Source organism: Parasteatoda tepidariorum, chromosome 9, assembly GCF_982258835.1.
Source record: "Parasteatoda tepidariorum strain Cologne lab strain chromosome 9, Ptep-v5.0, whole genome shotgun sequence".
Taxonomy (NCBI): Eukaryota; Metazoa; Arthropoda; class Arachnida; order Araneae; family Theridiidae; genus Parasteatoda; species Parasteatoda tepidariorum.
Window position 1 is genome coordinate 38,073,454 of NC_141763.1, and position 19,094 is coordinate 38,092,547.

At 29.0% G+C, this 19,094-nt stretch overlaps 1 protein-coding gene across 24 annotated transcripts in view; it reads left to right on the forward strand.

The window, feature by feature from the left end:
• Nucleotides 1-19,094, forward strand: part of trol (terribly reduced optic lobes) — a 287,076-nt gene that overhangs the window by 252,781 nt on the left and 15,201 nt on the right. For 22 of the 24 annotated variants that reach the window (XM_087151601.1, XM_087151610.1, XM_087151613.1 and 19 more), the window contains 15 exons: nucleotides 701-849; nucleotides 2,033-2,150; nucleotides 3,083-3,263; nucleotides 6,593-6,690; nucleotides 8,191-8,463; nucleotides 9,721-9,819; nucleotides 9,936-10,127; nucleotides 10,242-10,256; nucleotides 10,637-10,897; nucleotides 11,770-11,932; nucleotides 12,501-12,598; nucleotides 13,293-13,565; nucleotides 14,595-14,858; nucleotides 16,086-16,199; nucleotides 18,681-18,857. In XM_087151601.1, the coding sequence (XP_087007727.1) occupies nucleotides 701-849; nucleotides 2,033-2,150; nucleotides 3,083-3,263; nucleotides 6,593-6,690; nucleotides 8,191-8,463; nucleotides 9,721-9,819; nucleotides 9,936-10,127; nucleotides 10,242-10,256; nucleotides 10,637-10,897; nucleotides 11,770-11,932; nucleotides 12,501-12,598; nucleotides 13,293-13,565; nucleotides 14,595-14,858; nucleotides 16,086-16,199; nucleotides 18,681-18,857 (2,475 nt within the window). The remainder of the gene's footprint in view (nucleotides 1-700; nucleotides 850-2,032; nucleotides 2,151-3,082; nucleotides 3,264-6,592; nucleotides 6,691-8,190; nucleotides 8,464-9,720; nucleotides 9,820-9,935; nucleotides 10,128-10,241; nucleotides 10,257-10,636; nucleotides 10,898-11,769; nucleotides 11,933-12,500; nucleotides 12,599-13,292; nucleotides 13,566-14,594; nucleotides 14,859-16,085; nucleotides 16,200-18,680; nucleotides 18,858-19,094) is intronic. The other 2 variants (XM_087151596.1, XM_087151595.1) reach the window with 2 other exon arrangements.

Here is a 19,094-nt window from a genome sequence, read left to right on the forward strand (position 1 = left end):
ATGATTTAGTTTTTACTAATTTTTTTAGTTGATAATGGAAATGTCATTTTAAAGTTGCATAATTTTTGAAGCAGCTTTTTAAATAAGATTAAAATCAGCAAAATTTAACTCAGAGTTTGGTAAATGAATTAAGTTAAAGATACATAAATCAAAAGAGCATGTAGCTTTTTCAATGCTATACTGAGGTAATGATTAAATTTATAAGCTTCCAACTGTTCTTGTTTGTGCTTTATGCTGCTTTCTGTAAAAAATAATAATCATTATCCCATAAATAGGGTATAATATTTTTGTTCATTTATATAATATTACATATGGGCGGGCTGTGGTAACCCATTGTTTAGAGAATCAGACTCCTGTCAGGAGTCGCTGGGATTGATCAACGACTCCGCTCAGACCCTCCGACCATTCTGTGGAATTGAAAATCCTTTGGTCGGACGCTAAGCAGTACCATAAGTACAAGGATCTAGAGGCAAATTTAGAAAGTGGCATCAGGACTGAGTGGTGGTGCCGTCTATTGATGGGATTCTGAGCTAAGACATACTTTCACCCTTGCATTGTTTTTCACATCAAAGGCGCATCTTCCTGATTTAATTCGTAAAAGAGTCAATGGTTGGCAAGCTTGATTTGCTTATCATTACATATTTATTTAACAATTATTTAATCATTGTTCCATCTGAAATTGTAATATATATATATTCAGGTCGTAGTCCTCCAACTGCTAGAGTTGAACCAGAAAGGCAAACTATAATGCAAGGTTCATCTGGTGAACTCAGATGTATTGTCAGTGGTATTCCTAAACCTACTGTTAATTGGAGCAAAGTTGGTGCTGATTTGTCCAATCGCCATAAGGTAAATTAACTTTTATATAAAATTGAACTTACCTAATAATAATTCTCACTATGAATATCAATGAATTTAAAATCCTAGAGTACTTTGAAAATGTTATTACACTTTCCTAAGAATGTATATTTGATTACATGTTCCCTTTCTTTTCCTGAATCATGTTGTTAGAAATGTAATTTCTTGCTGTTTTGATAGCTTATTACTATTTTTTTCCTTTATTACTATTATATTGGTGTTAATTAATAAATATGTATTGTTTAAAAAATTCTAAACAAAAATTCAAAAGTCAGACTGCCATTTACTTGTTGAAATCTGAATATGATTATTGGGTTTATAAATCTATTTTGTAACTGTTTGCTTCAAGTTGCTGTTGTAAGTGCCATTACAGTACAGAACCCGTTATCCGGAAATCAGAAAATCGGAAAACCAAAAAACCGGAATGAAATTCGATAAATTTTCCCTCCATTTTTAAAAAAAAAAAATTTTTTTTCTCATAAGAATTTAGGATTTTTCGTTCTTTTTTGAAAGATCTTTACCTTACCATCATTTTAGAAATAATCATTAGTGTATTACTTCATCGTTTTTTCTTTTTTTTAAGATAATTTCCAATTTTTTTTTTTTTTAGCTTGGTTTAACAATAAAAAAAAAACTTTTGCTAGCGATTCAGAAAACCGAAAAAATCAGTTACCTGGAATATCGATGATCCCGATCGTTCTGGATAATCGGTTCCCTACGTATTAATTCAGCGTACAGAATTCAACCAACGCAAATTTTTTTTTCTGTGTATAGCTATACTTTTTTTCTTAATAAAATTGTTTAAACTTTTATAAGAGCTTCTGCTTTATATTTTTGTTAAAAAAATTTTTTCGTTTGTATGCTATTAAAAATTGCAAAAAAGTTTTAGAAAAAAGGTTAAATAATCAATTAATCAAATTAAATGATTATTTTTGAGCATCAATTTATATTACATATTTTAATTACATTTAATAAAAAAAGTTAATGCAACTCTTTTTATTAAATGCAACTTTTTTTTTAATATTTTACATTTAATTGAAAATTTTTATTCTAAAGTAAATTTGTACTATTTTCTAATCATTAAATTGCTTTTCCTCTTTAGAATTATTCAATAAAAAGCCAATAAAAATTCTGAAGCATTTTCTTTATTTATAATTATTTTGTTTAATTTTAGATACAAGAAGATAATTTATACATCTCAGAAGTTACAGTAGAAGACAGGGGTTTATATGTTTGTCGAGCTGAAAATCGTGATGGATCTGCTCAAGCATCAGCTATAGTGGAAGTTGAAAGTGAGTTTGTGTTCTTCCATTTCTTTTATAAAAAATAATTTCCAAGAATAATAAGTCTAAAAATAGCATTTAGTTTCTCTTTCATTCAGTCTCTTTCAACTTTCATTCAAAGTTGTTGTCTGAGAAAAAGAATGATTAAATACTTTTCTTTCAAACCTTTCACATAATTTGCTTGGTTCAAATTTGAAAAGCAAAAAAGATGCTTTAACTTATATCAGTTTTATAGATACATTTTAAAATAATCATTAACAATAAATCATTTATATAAGGTCATGTACTTTTAACTTACTTTTTTCTTAAATTTGTCAATGAGTGTTGAAATTTATTTGTGGCATCTTTTAAATTTTATGATATCATTTCTGACTCTTCGCATTTTCTCAGAGTGTTCTTAGAACCAGGAAGATAAATTTTAAAGTAATATTTCTTTGGCTTTTAAATTAAGATACTTTCTAAATTAACTAATCAGCTTCAAGATACTTTAGATTAGTTGAGATAGAAATTTTTTTCATGGATCATAATCATTTATTTAAAAATAATTTTCTAACCTTGAAATCAGTTCAGGTGTAAATTTATTTACTTTATTAAGATTTTTCTATACTGCCACAAAGCTTTTTCTTTCAAACGGACATTATCTCTTTGATTAAACTTTATTTTACATACTTGTTTATGCAATCAAATTTAACTATACTTGGTAATAATAGTGTCTAATTAAATTAAAAGAACATATTAGGAATGACCAAATTCATTTTGAAACTCAAGTTGGCATTGGTAGACTTCATGTTTCATGTGAAACTTAATATTTTCTTAATAAATCCTGCATTGAAACCTTTAAAAATTACATTACTCATATGTAGGATAAAGCATGCAATATTGGAAGTTCATTCTTGAATATGCATTAATATATTTAATATGATTTGTAATATTCTTTTCAGGACGAGAAGTGCCATCTATAGAACTTTATCCTGAAGCTACTCAAACAATAATTCGGGGTGGCAGTTGTCTCTTCCAGTGTAGAGTAACAGCAGGGATACCTACTCCAACTGTAGAATGGGTCAGAGCTGATGGTAGTCCTTTCACTAGCAGCACTGAGATTCTGAATGGTGGGGTTATTAGGTATGTTCACATTTTAATTCATTTTTAAAAGTTTGAGGGATTTTTATTTTGACAATAAGGCAATAATGTTCTCCTCTTTCCTGTCTTAAATGTGTAGGCAAGGGAACTTCTTATTTGAGTTTATTTCATTTCCCAGGAGAATAAGCTCATTTTTAAGCTTTTTTATGAAAATTAAAATAACCACAAGTCATTTAAAATTGTTTTCATTACTTCAACAGCAGAAAAGGCTTTTATCTGTCCACCACTATGAATAATTTCTGTCATTACTGTAATTTGTGCAGATAAAATTTTTCCTTTTAAATTTGAAGATGAAATGAAACAAAACAAGTCATCACCTCACATGAAACTGAGAAGATTACAACAACAGGAAAACCGAAAAGCGTCAACAGGAAATAACATAGTACTAAATATCACCATGGGAATACCACAACAGGAAAAGCCGAGAAGATTATAACAAGAAAAAACATTCTAAAAATCAAAAAGGAAAAACACTAAATTAGAAATTAAGCTAGAGGTACTGGCATGCATGTACATATATATACAGTGTAACCCCGGTTTTACATTGTCCATTTTGTATGTTATCATTTTCTGCTGTTTCGTGAAAATTGCCCGCACTGATACTATTAAATTTTATCGGATTTAATGGTATCTTTTTAACGAAAATCCCGCTTTATAAATTTTTCTAGCAAATTGAACATATATACATTTTTCTAGCAAATTGGTTTGAAGTAAGTATGGGAACTTAAATTGTAGAATATGTGGGGTGAATTTTTTCCAGTAAACTTCAACCTTTGTGTCTTGGAGTTATCCAATCTTTCAAAGAACGTCACACTAAACAACTGGCCGGATAATCATTTCTTTTTCTTGATTCCGATGACTTGTAAAATGCTTCAAAAACAAAAATTAAAGCTCTCAAATTGATTTCTACAGTGTCAACTAAACCTCTGAAACATGTGTTAGTGTAAGCCATAAAACCAATTTGCAAACAATAGTAAGTATTGAGAGGGATATTATTAAAATCGCATCTAGAAAAAAAGACACGTAGAAGCAAAAATCTCGTAAGGGTAAATTTTTGAAAAAGATACTTTTTTTTACCCTGATTTCATGTCTTCGTGCGTTTTTTAACGCTAGTCAGATGGAAAACGTAAAATTTGGTTCCACTGTACGTATGTATCTATGTATATATATATATGTATATATATACATACCCTCCAACTGCTACGGAATTTCCGTAGTTTCAGAAATCTTCTTTTCAGACGGTAACAAAATTAATGTCTTAATATTTAAAAAAAATTAATTTTAGCGTAACTTGTCCACTATTACTTATAAAAGTGCAGGCCATATAGCTAGATTCTTAAGTTCTGATAAAAGTTTTATGAGAGATCCATTTGCTTTAAAAATTTCTACTTTGGTTTGCTACCACTAGAAAGAATTATTTTCAAAATTTTCATAAGTTGGAGGGTATGTATATATATATATATATATATATATATATGTTCAAAATGAAGAATAAAACATAGAAAAATAATAGACAAATGAAAAAAAAAGAAGGGGGGAGATAATAAGTAAAAAAAAAAAAAACAAACAACAGTTTTGAAAAAAAAAGGGGGGGGGGATTTTATTTAAAAAACCGGGAAAAAAAAGATATAATCTTATCTTCAGCCCACACGATTATATCCGCAAAACAGAGTGCTTTCTGATATTGTATCAATAAAGCCGAAGCAAAATATATTAATACAATAGTGTGAGGAGCACTCAAAAAATTTTTTATAAAAATAACAACAAATAAAATAGTTCACAAAAAGTAAAAATAAGTAACATGTAAAAACAGAAAATAAAATAAAAGAAAAAGAAAAAAACATTAAAAAGCATTAATATTAACATTATATATATATATATAATAAAAACTTGATGGTATAAACATAGATTTTCTCTTCAAGATGCATTCCTTTACGTCATTTCAAAGCAAAGAATAATAATTACCTTAAGGGGACACTTCAGGTTCAAAATGATTTTTTTTAAATATCAACCAATTTTAATGAAAATTTCATAGATTGTGAATAAAGCATTTAGAAAGATATTCCCAAAATTTGAAGCAAAAATATTAATTTGTTGAAAAGTTATAATTTTTTTAATAATTTATCCGCAAGTTAAATTACTAAATGTTCCAATATTTCAAAATGTTTCCTGCGCATGAGTTTTTATCGTAGCTGTATGAAACTCATTTATATTACAGTTTGAATAAGTATAAATAAAATTGGATGTGTTTGAACAACTTAGCACTTAATTTTAAACAAATAAAAAATCAAAATATCATAGTCTTTATATAATTTTTAAAAATTTAAATTTAAATAACAATTTAAAGTAATTTAAAAAATATTCAGTGAGTATTCAGCTTTTATTTATATCACATTGGTTACGGAACATTAGACCAATCATATATATGAGAAAAAAATAAAGATTTATTCAAAACTCATGCGCAAGGAACTTTTCGAAGTTTGAATATTATCGTAAAAAACAACATTGAGAAAAAACAGTTTAACTATAAAAACAGACAGTTTACATAACCTTGTTTACAAATCTTGAAATGCTTATAACTTTGCAAAAAATGAATGAAATTGAAACATTTTTCTTTTAAATTGTAGCTAGATATAAGTATTATTTTTTGAAACAAAAATTGAAAAAAGTATAATTTGGTCGATTTTTGGGTTTTCCATCGTGAAGTGTCCCCTTAAGATAAAAATTATCCTTTTTAATAGATTTATTATAAGGAGTAACTTTATATAATTAAGAAATTACCAAAAAATTAAGAATTAATTAGTTTTATTAACTGTGCAAAAGCTGCAAGTGTAATATACATAGAATCCATATAATAAGATAGAAATACAAAGAAAACAAGAAAAAAAATTTGAAGTTTTTTTTTTTTAAAAATGAGAAAAATTATTAAAAATAATTACAAGTTTTTAAAAATGTAAATAAATTAAAAGGCTGCAAGAACAAAATAATGAAAAAAGAATCTCCTGATCAGCTCACACATCTGCAAATTAGAATGCTATCTGATATTGTATTGATATATTTTGCTTTGGCCATATTAATACAATATTAGAAAACACTTTATTTTGTAGATATAATCATGTGAGCTGACAAAGAGATTATATCTTTTTGTATTCTGGCCTTTTATTTATTTCTCTTTTAATTTTTAAAAATTCCTAAATATTTTTTCTTTTTAAAAAAATGTTTTCCTTTTTATTTCTTTCCTCATTGTATTTGTTTTATCTTATGGTCTATACAAATATATATATGCATAATCTTTACTTATTATTATGTAGGTTTAACAAAGTAACTGGAGATGAAGAAGGTACATACATTTGCACTGCTGAAAACTCAGGAGGAAGAACAACTGCACAGGCTGTTCTTCAAATTCAAGGTATGTTTTGTATGAAGAAAGCAAATAATTCTGTCTAAAACAAAGCATTATTTTTAAAAAAATCTGAGACTTCTTTCCCCTCTGCGTTGTAAAAGTGGTTTATATTTAAGTCAATGTAGGTCCCACAATCCATTGATGCCCAAATTATCTTTCTTTGTTTTTCCTCCCTTTTGTTTTTTCATCAGAGAGAATTTCTAGAGCCATTTAAATTTATTTATTCGTTTCTGTATAATATATTGGGAGGCCTTTACTTAAACCTAGAATTTGGCAAAGGTTGCTGCACCTGGCTCTTATGCCATTACACTCTACATTCAATCAGTGTATAGCATTACATTATTCTTTATCAAAGATTTGTTTGTACTTTTACGAAAGACTTGGTAAAAAATATTAGATTATGTATGTCTTTTTGTAAAACAATTTCAAAAGACAGAAATTTATCAAAAAAGTTATTATTTTTACAAATTATTTTGAATACTTAAATGTAATGAATATATTTTTACTTTTAACTACCTTTCCCAGTTTAAAACTTCTTCCTCCAGAAAATTTTGAACCTTGAAGAGAATTTTTCTATTAAAATATTTAATTTTTATGATACTTTAAGATACTGCATGTAAACGAAGAAATTTTGTCATCAATCGTTTATAAGTCTATGTTATAAACATCATCGATTTTCAAGGAAAATTAAGTTTTGTTTAATCAAGATCCTTGTTCCTTAGAGTTTAAAAACTATATTATTTCATTACGTGAAGAATGAAATTGGTTTATTTATTGACTAGTTATTTCTCATGCTGACTTACATCATTTTGAAAGTTAAGGATGCTTAGTTAAACACTTTTATATTTCCATCATTCTATTAGGAAAATTCAAAATTCATAATTATTATAAAATCTAGTAAATCAGAATAGATTTCCATAAATGGAATGAAATATTTTTCTATTATGTACATTAAAAAAATTTTGGCTATCAGTTTTTGTCAAATAACAGGATTATGATCTATGAATTGGTTCAAACCCTGCTGACCAAAGACTCCCCATGTAGTAAATAGTGACTGATGCACCTTAAATCTGTCGAGTCACAAAGTCCTCCATGTTCCCATTACAAATCAATACATCTGGGGGTAATGGATTGGAGAGATCGATCATTCTCTGATTCAGGTCAAAATTACGATCTGTGGATGGATGTATGAATGGGTCCACCTATAAACGGGTATGACGTATGGTGTGGCAAAAGTCGAATTCTTAGCCATAGATGGCGCCACTGGAAAACAAGAACAATCGCACCCCTCTACCTTAACAGGCATATGAGAGAGAGAGAGACGATCTATGAATTTTAGATTTATATGATTAGCAACATAATAAACATTATTTTGCGTGAGTTGAATTTTTATGTAGTTGAAATGTGAAATTTAAAATCTCTTAAAGTTTATTTTATCGGCCAACCATTGACTCATCAAAAAAAAAAATTATAAATTATTATTTTTTTTTTTAAATTTTAATATAGGTGCACCAACTGTCAAAATTACTCAAGCTAACCCATACCGTGTAAGACCTGGAGAAACTGTTAGGTTTGAATGCTTATCAGAAGGTGATCCCAGACCAAATGTGTCTTGGAGAAAGTTGAGGCATCCTCTTGTTTCTTATGCTGCTGCAGAAGAATCTGAAGACGGTAAGGCTATCTTGGAAATACGAAGAGTCTCCCAAAGTGATTCTGGAGTTTATATTTGTTCTGCTCGCAACACAGCTGGCATTACAGAAGAACGCATCCAGCTAATTGGTTAGTTTAAAATTTCATCTATTGTTTGTGTTTTGTCTTGTTACTTCAGTCTCTATATCATATAAGATCCAATAAATAAAATTAAAATTATGTGTAGTTAAATATTTTTATTTCCTCGTTTTTCATTGATAAACCAAGATATTTCATATAAAAGTTTATTCCTATAATACATTAAGTCAAATTATAAATTATTATATAATATTAAGTCATATTAAGAAAATTATAACACATTATCAGGAAGGAGATTTTCCCGCGTTTTAGCGGATTTCCGCTTTTGTCTCTCGAATTTCAGCCTTTTTATCAAAAACTCCGATTATCAAAAACTCTGATTGTCTAAAAGTTTCTTTTTTTACAAATATTCCGGTTTTTCTGGAAATTCAGTCGTTGAAATAGAATAATTATTTCCGAATTTCAAAGAGAAACAGAAAATTCAAACTACATAGCTGCCAATCCTTCCTCATTTCTATTTATTTTAGCTATTCCCTCCGCTTTTACGCACAGAAAATAAGATTTTTCGTATTGCCTCCCCCGCCCGCCAGATAGCTAGTACTTTCGTAATTCAGACGTCGCTGCTTACTGTTTGCTGGCTCAAAAGCAAACGAATTGATAAATATGATTTTAAAATAACGGTATTATTACCAAACATCGATTTTTGTATTTACCTGATTTAAAAGTTACGCTTTGCTATTTTTATTTACTCAATTTAAAAATTATGCATCGTGATTCGTATTTACGCGATCTGAAAATTACGCATTATGATTTTTTGTATTTTTGAAATTCAATGTCGAGTTTTATATTCGCAAGATTTAAAAGCCACATATCAGGATTCATATCTATACAATTTTAAAATTTATCATCGAGATTTATATTCACTTGGTTTAAAAATCACACTTTTTTTGTCAAATTTTTAGATATCATGGCTTCTACATAGTATATATATATATTCATTCTTGGATTTCCTCTTTTTTTACTTTCTGACTACTCTCATCCCTGATTTAATGCATTTTTTTTTTATAAATTTGAATAGTTTTGCTTGATTAATGTAGGATTGAATGAAAAATATCTGTTTTAATTTCATGTCTAACCTATCAATCTTAATTAATTATTTTTGGTGTCTTAAATCAAATATTATATTTTTCATTTATATTCATTCATTTGAACTTCTTCAGTTATTATCTTTCAACTAACTTTAGTATTAGTTTGCGATTAATTTAGTTATCATCATGATGAAGTTTGTATTTTATTATTTTTTATTAGTTGAAGAAACAGATTCAGTCGTACCAGAAGTAATGGTTGAGGACAGAGTTACTACTGCAACTGTAAACAGCAGTGTGGAACTCCGTTGTTTTGTTAGAGGTAAACTTTTTATGAAATAAACATTTTTTTTTAAATATTTAGTATAGAAGTGTGAAATGCATTATTTTCAATACAAGTTATTTGTAGAATGTCTAATACAATTGATATTTTACCAGGCACTGACAGGGATGTCTATTTGAAATGGACCAGAACAGATGGTGGACAAATGCCTGTTAATCATAGATTGCAGGATGGAATATTAATCATATCCAATGTCCAACCTGATGATGCTGGTGAATATTCATGTCTTGGCATAGTTGAAGGAGACATAATTCTTTTCACGGCCAGAGCTCGTCTAGCAGTTGTTGGTAGGTTATTAAAATTTCATTTAATTTGTAATGTTGCTTGCATATTGTTAATAATATTATATAGTTTGTTTAAATTTTTTAAATATGTTTATATTTTATTTATTGCTACATAAGGTGTTTGGGCTAGAGGTAAGAAGTTCTATATTTTCTTTTGTATTCGTTGCTGTCGAAAAATATGATAAATTACATAACATTTAGAGCCATATTTATTTCAAAGGTAATATTGTCTAAATAATTTGAATAATTCACCATTCTAGAATGATTTGATTTATTTCTAGGTTTCATTTTAACCTTCTTTTAATAGTAATAATTTAAGTTATTTATTAATACATGGCTTTTAAAAATATTGCATTTTGTGATTTGTAACCCTGTATTTTTAGAGTATTTGTAATTTTTCAAAAAGTATCTTATATTAAATAGTTTTAAAAAGTTTTGTAGAATTAATTTTGATTTATTAGCATTAATTTTATTGTGAAGCTCTTACTGAAGTTCTATAATCTCAATTACAGCTCCTCCGAGAATAATATTAAATCCACCTCGACAAACAGCAAGACCAGGTGATGTTGTTCGCATACAGTGCTCTGCTATCGGGGATCAGCCCATATCCATTGACTGGAGTCGCATAGGAGGCAATTTAGCACCTAGCATGGTGCAAGGTGGAGGAGTGTTGACATTCCAAGGCATTACAGCTAATGACGCGGGAAGATATCTATGTACAGCAGTGAACGCAGCTGGAAAAGCTGAAGGAGTAGCGGAAGTTATTGTTAATGGTAAGAGCCAATCATTTTTCTATTATTTAGATTTTCATTTAATAGTTGTTTCAAACAAGTAAAATTGCTCATTATTGTTTATTAAACAGTTTAAGGAGTATGTGGGTAATTTCTGCATAATGTATGTCAATTGACTAAGTCAGTGGATCTCAAAAGGTGATCTGAGGGAAAGTAACTGGGGTTTCAACAGTTTAGGACCTTTTTTAGGGGAGGTAAGGGACATCGAAAGAATTCAGATTTGTACAGCAACCGATGGTTGAAAATGTTTTTTGATCGCCGCTATTTTGTGTTGTTGACAAGATGGATTGGGCGTGGTGGACCGGTTTCCTGGCTACTACGTTCTCCTGATTTAAACAGTATGGATTTCTTTCCTTGGAGTGCACTGAAAAGTGCTGTGTACACAACGCCTGTGGATTGTGAAATGAATTCATTTGTAAGTATCGTCTGTACTGCTGCAGGTATCCAACAAAATCCAGGTATATTTGAGGGAGTCCGCCAATCCATGGCCTGATTGTGTAACACCTGCATCACTAGCAATGATGGAAACTTTGAATTTTATTTTTGACGTTTTCACATATCCTCTTTCACAGCACATGCAATATCTTTGACCAATAAATATTTCAGTTGATCTCCATCTTGTGTCTCCTTGTTTCTTGTACCTGTCATACTGCTTTTTCATGAAGTTTCCAACTGTAGGTTGCTATGCAATTCTGAATCCTTGTGATGCCCCCTACCTCCCTTTAAAGTTTGTTCCACTTTTTCTGAGCAAAGTATATGTTTCTTATCATGTTTTCTTGCTTTAGAAATTAAGAACAAAATATTAGCAGAACTCTTAAATTATTTGTGATGATTAAATCATTTGAATATTGCAGAAGAATCACCCCTTGATTATGTGAGGAAAGAAGAAACTGCATTTGTTGGATCTAATGCACAATTGAAATGTGCAGTTTCTGGATCTCCTGCACCACAGTTGGAATGGAGTAAAGATGGAGGACCTTTACCAGAAAATGCAAGAGTTATCAATAATGAACTGTGGTATGTATCATTATTAACTTTATATTTCAGTTAGAAACTTGTAAAAAGAAGCTTCAAAGTTTTATAACGTAAATTATGATAATCACTTTTTTAATCAGTTTTAAAAAGTCTTTTTTTTTGTTTTATTTAAATTTAAGTCAATTAATAAGAATATATGAAATAAAATCTTTAAAATGAATTTGTAAACAGTGTCATCAATAGTATTGTTATTTTGATCCTTTATTAAACTAAATCATGCATCAAATGAACTTTGAAGCCCTCTTAAATTTTATATAATTCCTTTATTTTAATTGCTGGCAGCTGTAGTTGGTTAAAACAATCACAATAAAAATATGTATTTGAATATTAAATATCTCTTTTTTACTAAAAATATTAACTTTCCAATTTCTCTTTAACTTCAAAAAATGTTCTTTTACAAAATTTTGCGTGCATATTACTTATTAATATAATAATCTACCTTTTATTAATTTTTTTATGTGTTTTAGTAGTTAACTATTTTTGATCTTCCAAAAATTGTTTTGTTTTGTATATTTATTCTAAAATTGTTGTCGTACTTTAATTCCTAAAGGTTGAGAGATCTTCGAATGGAAAATGCTGGTCGATATATTTGTACTGCCACTAACAGTGCTGGACGTACAAGAGATTATGTTATTCTCAATGTCAGAGGTTAATATCTTCCTATTATTATGTCAACTATGATTTTTTAACTCTTGTTTTAATTTATGTCTTCGAATATTTTACAAATGTCAAAATAGATTAATAAATTTTATTAGTCTTTCATTCAAAATTAATAAAAAAAATAACTACTTAAAGTAATCATACTGAATAGATACACACCAGCCTACTATGGCCAAGAACCTAGTCTCATTTTTAAAGGTTTTATCCTATAACAGACATGACAGAAATACCACATAATTGTTACCCAGTGAGACAACATAGACAGCATCTGAGATAGTATCCCTTCTTCTCAACACTTCCACACCACAACCAGCTTGAGAACTTTCAGCCCTTAAAGATTTAATGTGAACTTTGCTGTGTTTGCATGCTGGTTTTGGCGTCTACCAGGATCGAATACACTTCTCCCTGTTTACCCCTAGTTGAATGAGTTATGCTTTTACCATTGCGCTACAGCCGTGTTAAATGAGTCATGCTTTTTCCAAAGTGCTGCAGGAAAAAGAATAGACTTTTTACAGAGGCTCAGCAGTTTTAAGAATTTTTTCTTTGTTATACGTGAAATTTAGAGAATTAGTGTGACTGTGTACTGTGTTGATTAAATGCATTATTGCAATTGAATTTTAATTAAAGTTTTATTTGAAAAAAATAATTTTAATTGTTTCAAACATCTCAATTTTATTTAAAGCTGTACCTACCTTGGAAGTGAAGATTGAAGCTAACAAAGACATTGTAAATATGGGTGATACTCTTGACCTCCGATGCAAAGTAACAGGAGATACTTCTGCTCGAATTTCGTGGTACAAAGTTGCTCAAGAAGGACCCTTACCAGAAAATGTTAGAATTCGTGGACCTATTCTGGTTATCAATGGAGTGATGCCAGAAAATGGTGGGGTTTATCGATGCAGTGTTGAAAGTTATGTTGGAACATTCAATGATGATTATGTTCTTGCTATGCAAGGTAAGTGAAAAAGTAACTATTTTATTGATTATGGTACATATTTGTTATGTATGCAGTTGTGTTATTGTCTAGAATGAAGATGAGTTCTCAAGCTTTGGAAAATTTAATGCTTAACAATATTTTTTGACATTATAATATAGAAAATTTATTGTGTGAAATGCATTATATGGTAGTAAAGTGATGACTGATTGATAATAACAACTGCAAGTAAATGTTTTCTATAGTATAAATTTATTAGTTAGTTTTATGCTGTTGTTGTAAAAAAAAATTGTAAATATATGTGTTGCTTCTTAAAAATAACTTGGGAAAAAGAAATATTTATTATAAGTTTATTTTTTTAAAGCCCTTTATGTTTAAAAAAATCCCCCAATACATTTTTGGCTAAAAATATGTAATCCTAACAGAAATTTTTCTTAAAATTGGAGTGAATGCAATCTATTATAAGAAATAAAAAAGTTTTTTTTTTAAAAATTAATTGGCTTACATAAGAATGAGTTAATAAATAAATAATTTCATAAAATAATATTATTATAAAACAATGATAAGCTGCAAAAAAGCAACAAAACTGCTTCAAATATTAAAAAAAAATGTAAAATCTGTTATTTTTTCTAAATATTTTATATGAAATTTTTTTGCATGCCCTTTTGGGATTTTATGTTCAATACAAATTCATAAGAAAAAGTAAACCCATAAAGAAAAGAAAATTGCATTTAGTTTTGTACTAAAAATGTAGTTTGTTGTATTTTTACTGTTGAAATAAATGTCCAAACTAAGTAGAAAAGTTATTTGGTTCTTATTGTTTTATAATTAAGTCTTATAATGCTTTCAAGTGAAGTTTTATATTATTCTTCTATATTACTTTACAATCCCATGTTTCATTATTATCCATTGTAGAAAATGTAAAATTGTATTCTTTATACTTTCATGCATTTCCTTAACATGGAAATATTAATGTAAGTATTTTTAGTACCAATAAGTTTAAACTATGCTAATTTAGTACTTAAACTTATGATCTTATCTATGTTTTAGTTCCACCCACTCTTACACCTGATTTAGTTGAGACTCGTACTGCACCGTTCGGCTCAACGGTTGTAATGGACTGTAAAACAACTCTGGACCCTCCAGTTGCTTACACATGGTACAAACAAGGTGGTATTTTGCCTTCTGATGCAACTGTTAATGAAGGTCAATTAACAATTGCTGATGTAAAAGGTGAAGATGCAGGAACATATATTTGTACAGCTAGAAGTCATGTAGGAACTATTGATATCCCTAAAATTTTGATTGTCACAGGTAAGATTTTAAATTTAAAATACAAATTTTGATGTACTGTTTTTATGCCAGTACAACCTTGCACTACTAGATATAATGCATACATAACTTGAAAGGGCATGTTTTCCTATTCTAATTATGCTGTCAAAAATTCATTAACTGTCATTGTTTTTTTAAAACAATGGATATCTTACAACTGATGATTATTTGTGCATTCCTACACTATAACGAAATTTCAATTTCAAGAAATAGATATCAACTATAGATAGATAAAAATTATAACATTTAATGTGGTATTGATGTTTTAAGGAATCTCTATGGAATTTAATATCCAATCTCCTTTATAGTTTATTTTTGTATAAGTTTTGGTTATCTATTAAAAATTATAATTTAAAATAATAGAAAAGTTTTTGCGTTGTGACTTTACATTTCTCTTTGCTGTAAACAAATGTTATAATTCAAGCAATAGTATTTTTAAGATTATTTTTAGCTACATAGATCAAATATACAGCTTCTTTGTATTATAAATAAATATTTAATAAATGTAAATATCAGAGTTCATAGCATACAAATTTATTATGGAGAAATTTTTATCAAGTGTGTTTTAATAGATAATAACCACAATCAACGAGTCAAAATGTGCTTAGCTTTTAATTGTGCTTGTTTTAATTTCGGGCTCAATATTATCGTCAAACTTGGAAGAATTTCAATGGGCTCCATAGAATTTTAAATTCCACTTGTAACCTCTTAACAAAATAAAAAAAAAATATGTATTATCTATTTGTGATATCAAATATACCATTTGAGGAAAGCCATGTCTATTTTTTAATACAGTTTTGAGTGCTATACAGTTTTCATGCTTAAAAAATATTTTATTAGTTTGACAATCAAAACCGAAACCAACATACTCTTAATCCTATCTGCATGCTAATAGCGAAAACGTGTGTAGCAGTGTCATAGGTAAAGAGTACTAAGCATCACCTCTAGCCCATTTCAATCACTAATACTAAATTTTAACAATTAAATAATCCTCAATAAACAGAGAAAAATAATGATTTATCGATCTCTTCCAATTGTGCCAATAATGAAAAATGCCAATCATACTGTTTTTGATATTTTAGCAATTTTATTGTTTAAAAAAAAATTGTAAAATCAAGATAAAGTGAATGTTTTTTAACCAAATTTAAAATCATTTTAAGAAGTAAATGTGAATGTTTATTTTAAATGAAATGTTCTTTCTATTTATAGGAGTGGTTCCTTACTTCTCACAGACTCCATTGTCTTACATGAAGATGCCTACATTAGCAGATGCTTATTTAGTCTTTGAAATAGAATTGGCTTTCAAACCAGAAAGCATGAATGGTATGGTACTTTTTATAAAAATTATCATTGTTATGATACTTTTATTTATTAGGCGCTATTATTGTGAAATTATTTTCTTGTTCTCTCTTTAAACTTTTGGGTGTAAGCTTTGGGTCTCATTTTGATTAAAATCCATATTTTTTTTTAGTATTAGCAGTGTTCTTTTTACCTCTAATATTTTTACAAAGATTTTTTATGAAATAGTATCAGTATAGATCAGGGCTGTCCAACTGGCGGGCCGCATCTGGCCCGCCAGCACATATTGTGCGGCCCGCCAACTTCTTATTCAGGCTGATCGCCCTCAGTTTTCCCATTAAAATATAAGCAAATTGTTTCATAATCCTTCTGTTCCATTGTTTTATAATTAATAGTTCAACTATTAATTGTTATTGTATAAGGGGTAAGAGGTTATTGTTCAACTTTTTCAAACTGCGGCCCGCCAGGTGATCAGTGACCGGAATTCTGGCCCGTGGCCTCTTTGCAGTTGGACAGCCCTGGTATAGATTATACTGAGTGCCAGGATTCAACTATAGTTTATATTTGAGTCGTGATGGCTTAGGGATTAGAGCGTTTTCGCCTCCCATTGAGATGACCTAGATTCAAATGCCCGCGTTTGCTGGTTGATACGAATTCTGCTCCTGGCTCGCACGGACCATAGTGCTGACGTAAAATATCCTCAGTGGAACATGGGTTAGAATCCCCTTGCCACCTGGTTAATCGTGGAAGGTTCTCAAGATTTTCCTCTCCATGTAAATAAGATTAGTTCCATCAAAAGTTCTCCTCAAAGGCTAATTTGTCCTAATGCTTAGTCCAGGAGTTACCTTGTCTTTTGGATTGGGCTTAAAATTATAAGGTTATGGAGTTGAACATTAATAGTTGTAAAAATAAACTTTTGGGTAGACGCATCAATGGGCTGTTTTTTTTTCCTACTGACTTATTTGTTTTCTCAGAGGATGGATAAATAAAAAACAAGCCAAATATGAAGTCGTGATAATTTACTAAAGTAAAGGAATCGCTTGATTGGCAGCTAACCATGGAGCTTTTCCCGATTTTAACTCTCAATGCAACGTAAATGTGCTTCCAAAATGGCCTCTATAAAGGCTAATTCGTCCCTATGATTGATCCAGTAGTTGCCTTGTTAGGTTGAGTTTTCAATATTACTAGGTTACAAAATTAAACATTGGTAGCCATAAACTCAAAAATAGGTTTTCTATTCGATTCTGTTTGTAAAATAAATAAATAAAAAGGGAAAGATTATTCTAAAAACATTCAAATGACCCCTTAATGTTCTTAACCAGTGGTTTCCAACTGGCGGCCTGCAAAGCCTTTTTTTGTGGCCCGAGAACTGAAATGTATTAGTTGTAATTTTTTTGCAGACAATTTTCGAAAAAAATCTATGTGGGTTTAAAATACTTTTCTTGTTAATAAAAACCTACTTTCTTCGTATCTGTGAAATTTATCATCCCAACGGTGCAAAAGAAAAAAAATTCTCAGGTTTTGCATTCAAGAAAAAGTTTATTCAAATGCAAAAATAATCGTGTATGTTGATCTTTTTTATTTAATTTTTTTTTATTGTGAATATAATTTAGTATATGTGTATCAGAAATTTTCTTGAAGAAATTCTCCAATTTAACTTTTTGAAACCATTCATTTTGGACGAAAATATTTACACACACATTTGTAAATTTTAAATTTAAAATGCAAATATCTATTCTCTGGTGGCTGTAGCAGACAAACCTCAATTCTCTCATTGAACATTTTGTGTGCTACTATGTAAGTTTTAATACTAACCTTTTTAAAGTCTTATATCTTAACAATTAGATATCTGTTGCACATTAATTGTTTAATGCATGGGTGCGCATTAAAGTTATTGTAGCCCGAATTTTTTAACATGCAATTAAATATTTTTAAAAATCTACTTCTTATTTTAATTTGTAATTCAATACTTTTGTTTTGTACTACTTGGTAAAAATCTGACTGTAATATTTAGTGTTCCTTCAAACATAAAAGAGTCCTACATAAAATTTTGATAAAGTTGGGGCCCGCCATTTGATTTGTGTTTTTAATTGTGACCCCTGGCCTCATGTAAGTTGGAAACCCCTGTTCTTAACCATGACTATGAAATAAATTTGTTAATTTCATTATCTATATGTGCGGCTTTACAGTTCTAACATATTTATGCAATGAGACATTTGTGTCAAAAAATTTATACTCAACTGGTTTGAAATTTACTTTTCTGATCTGTATTTTCACTCACTTATCTATTTCACTGTGACTAACTCTAATCTGCGACAATAAGTAACCACTATTACACAATATTACCAATTACTTTTTATTGAAAAAAATTATTTACTTTTATCAATAATGTTTGTCTTTTTTTCCAAAAAAATTTTTTTTTAACATTTTAGCTATAAAATGTGTGACAAATATTTGGTTAAATTGTTTATAACATATAAAAATTTATTAATTTATGTTTTTCAGGTCTCTTATTCTATAATGGTCAAAAACAACAAGGTGATTTTATTGCTTTGGTTCTGAACAATGGATATGTTGAATTCCGATTTGAATTGGGTTCAGGTCTAGCTACTATACGAAGTACTGAACCAGTTGCAATGGGAAAATGGCACGTTGTACACATTGCCAGAGACAGGAAGAAAGGTAAAATAAAGTCTAGTGTTTTATTTAATGAAATGTAGTAAGTTTAAAAGTCAGTTCATCCATCTAGTTTAAATGGTAAAGTAAAATAAAGTTTGTGCTTTCTGTTTTAATAACATATAAATATCTGGCATCTTTACTTTGAAATCTCCTCTGGTTTCTTTATTTAGGAAATATATATATAAAAAATGCATTTATACTCTTATTCCTTTTTTATACATAAATTACTATTTTGAAGCT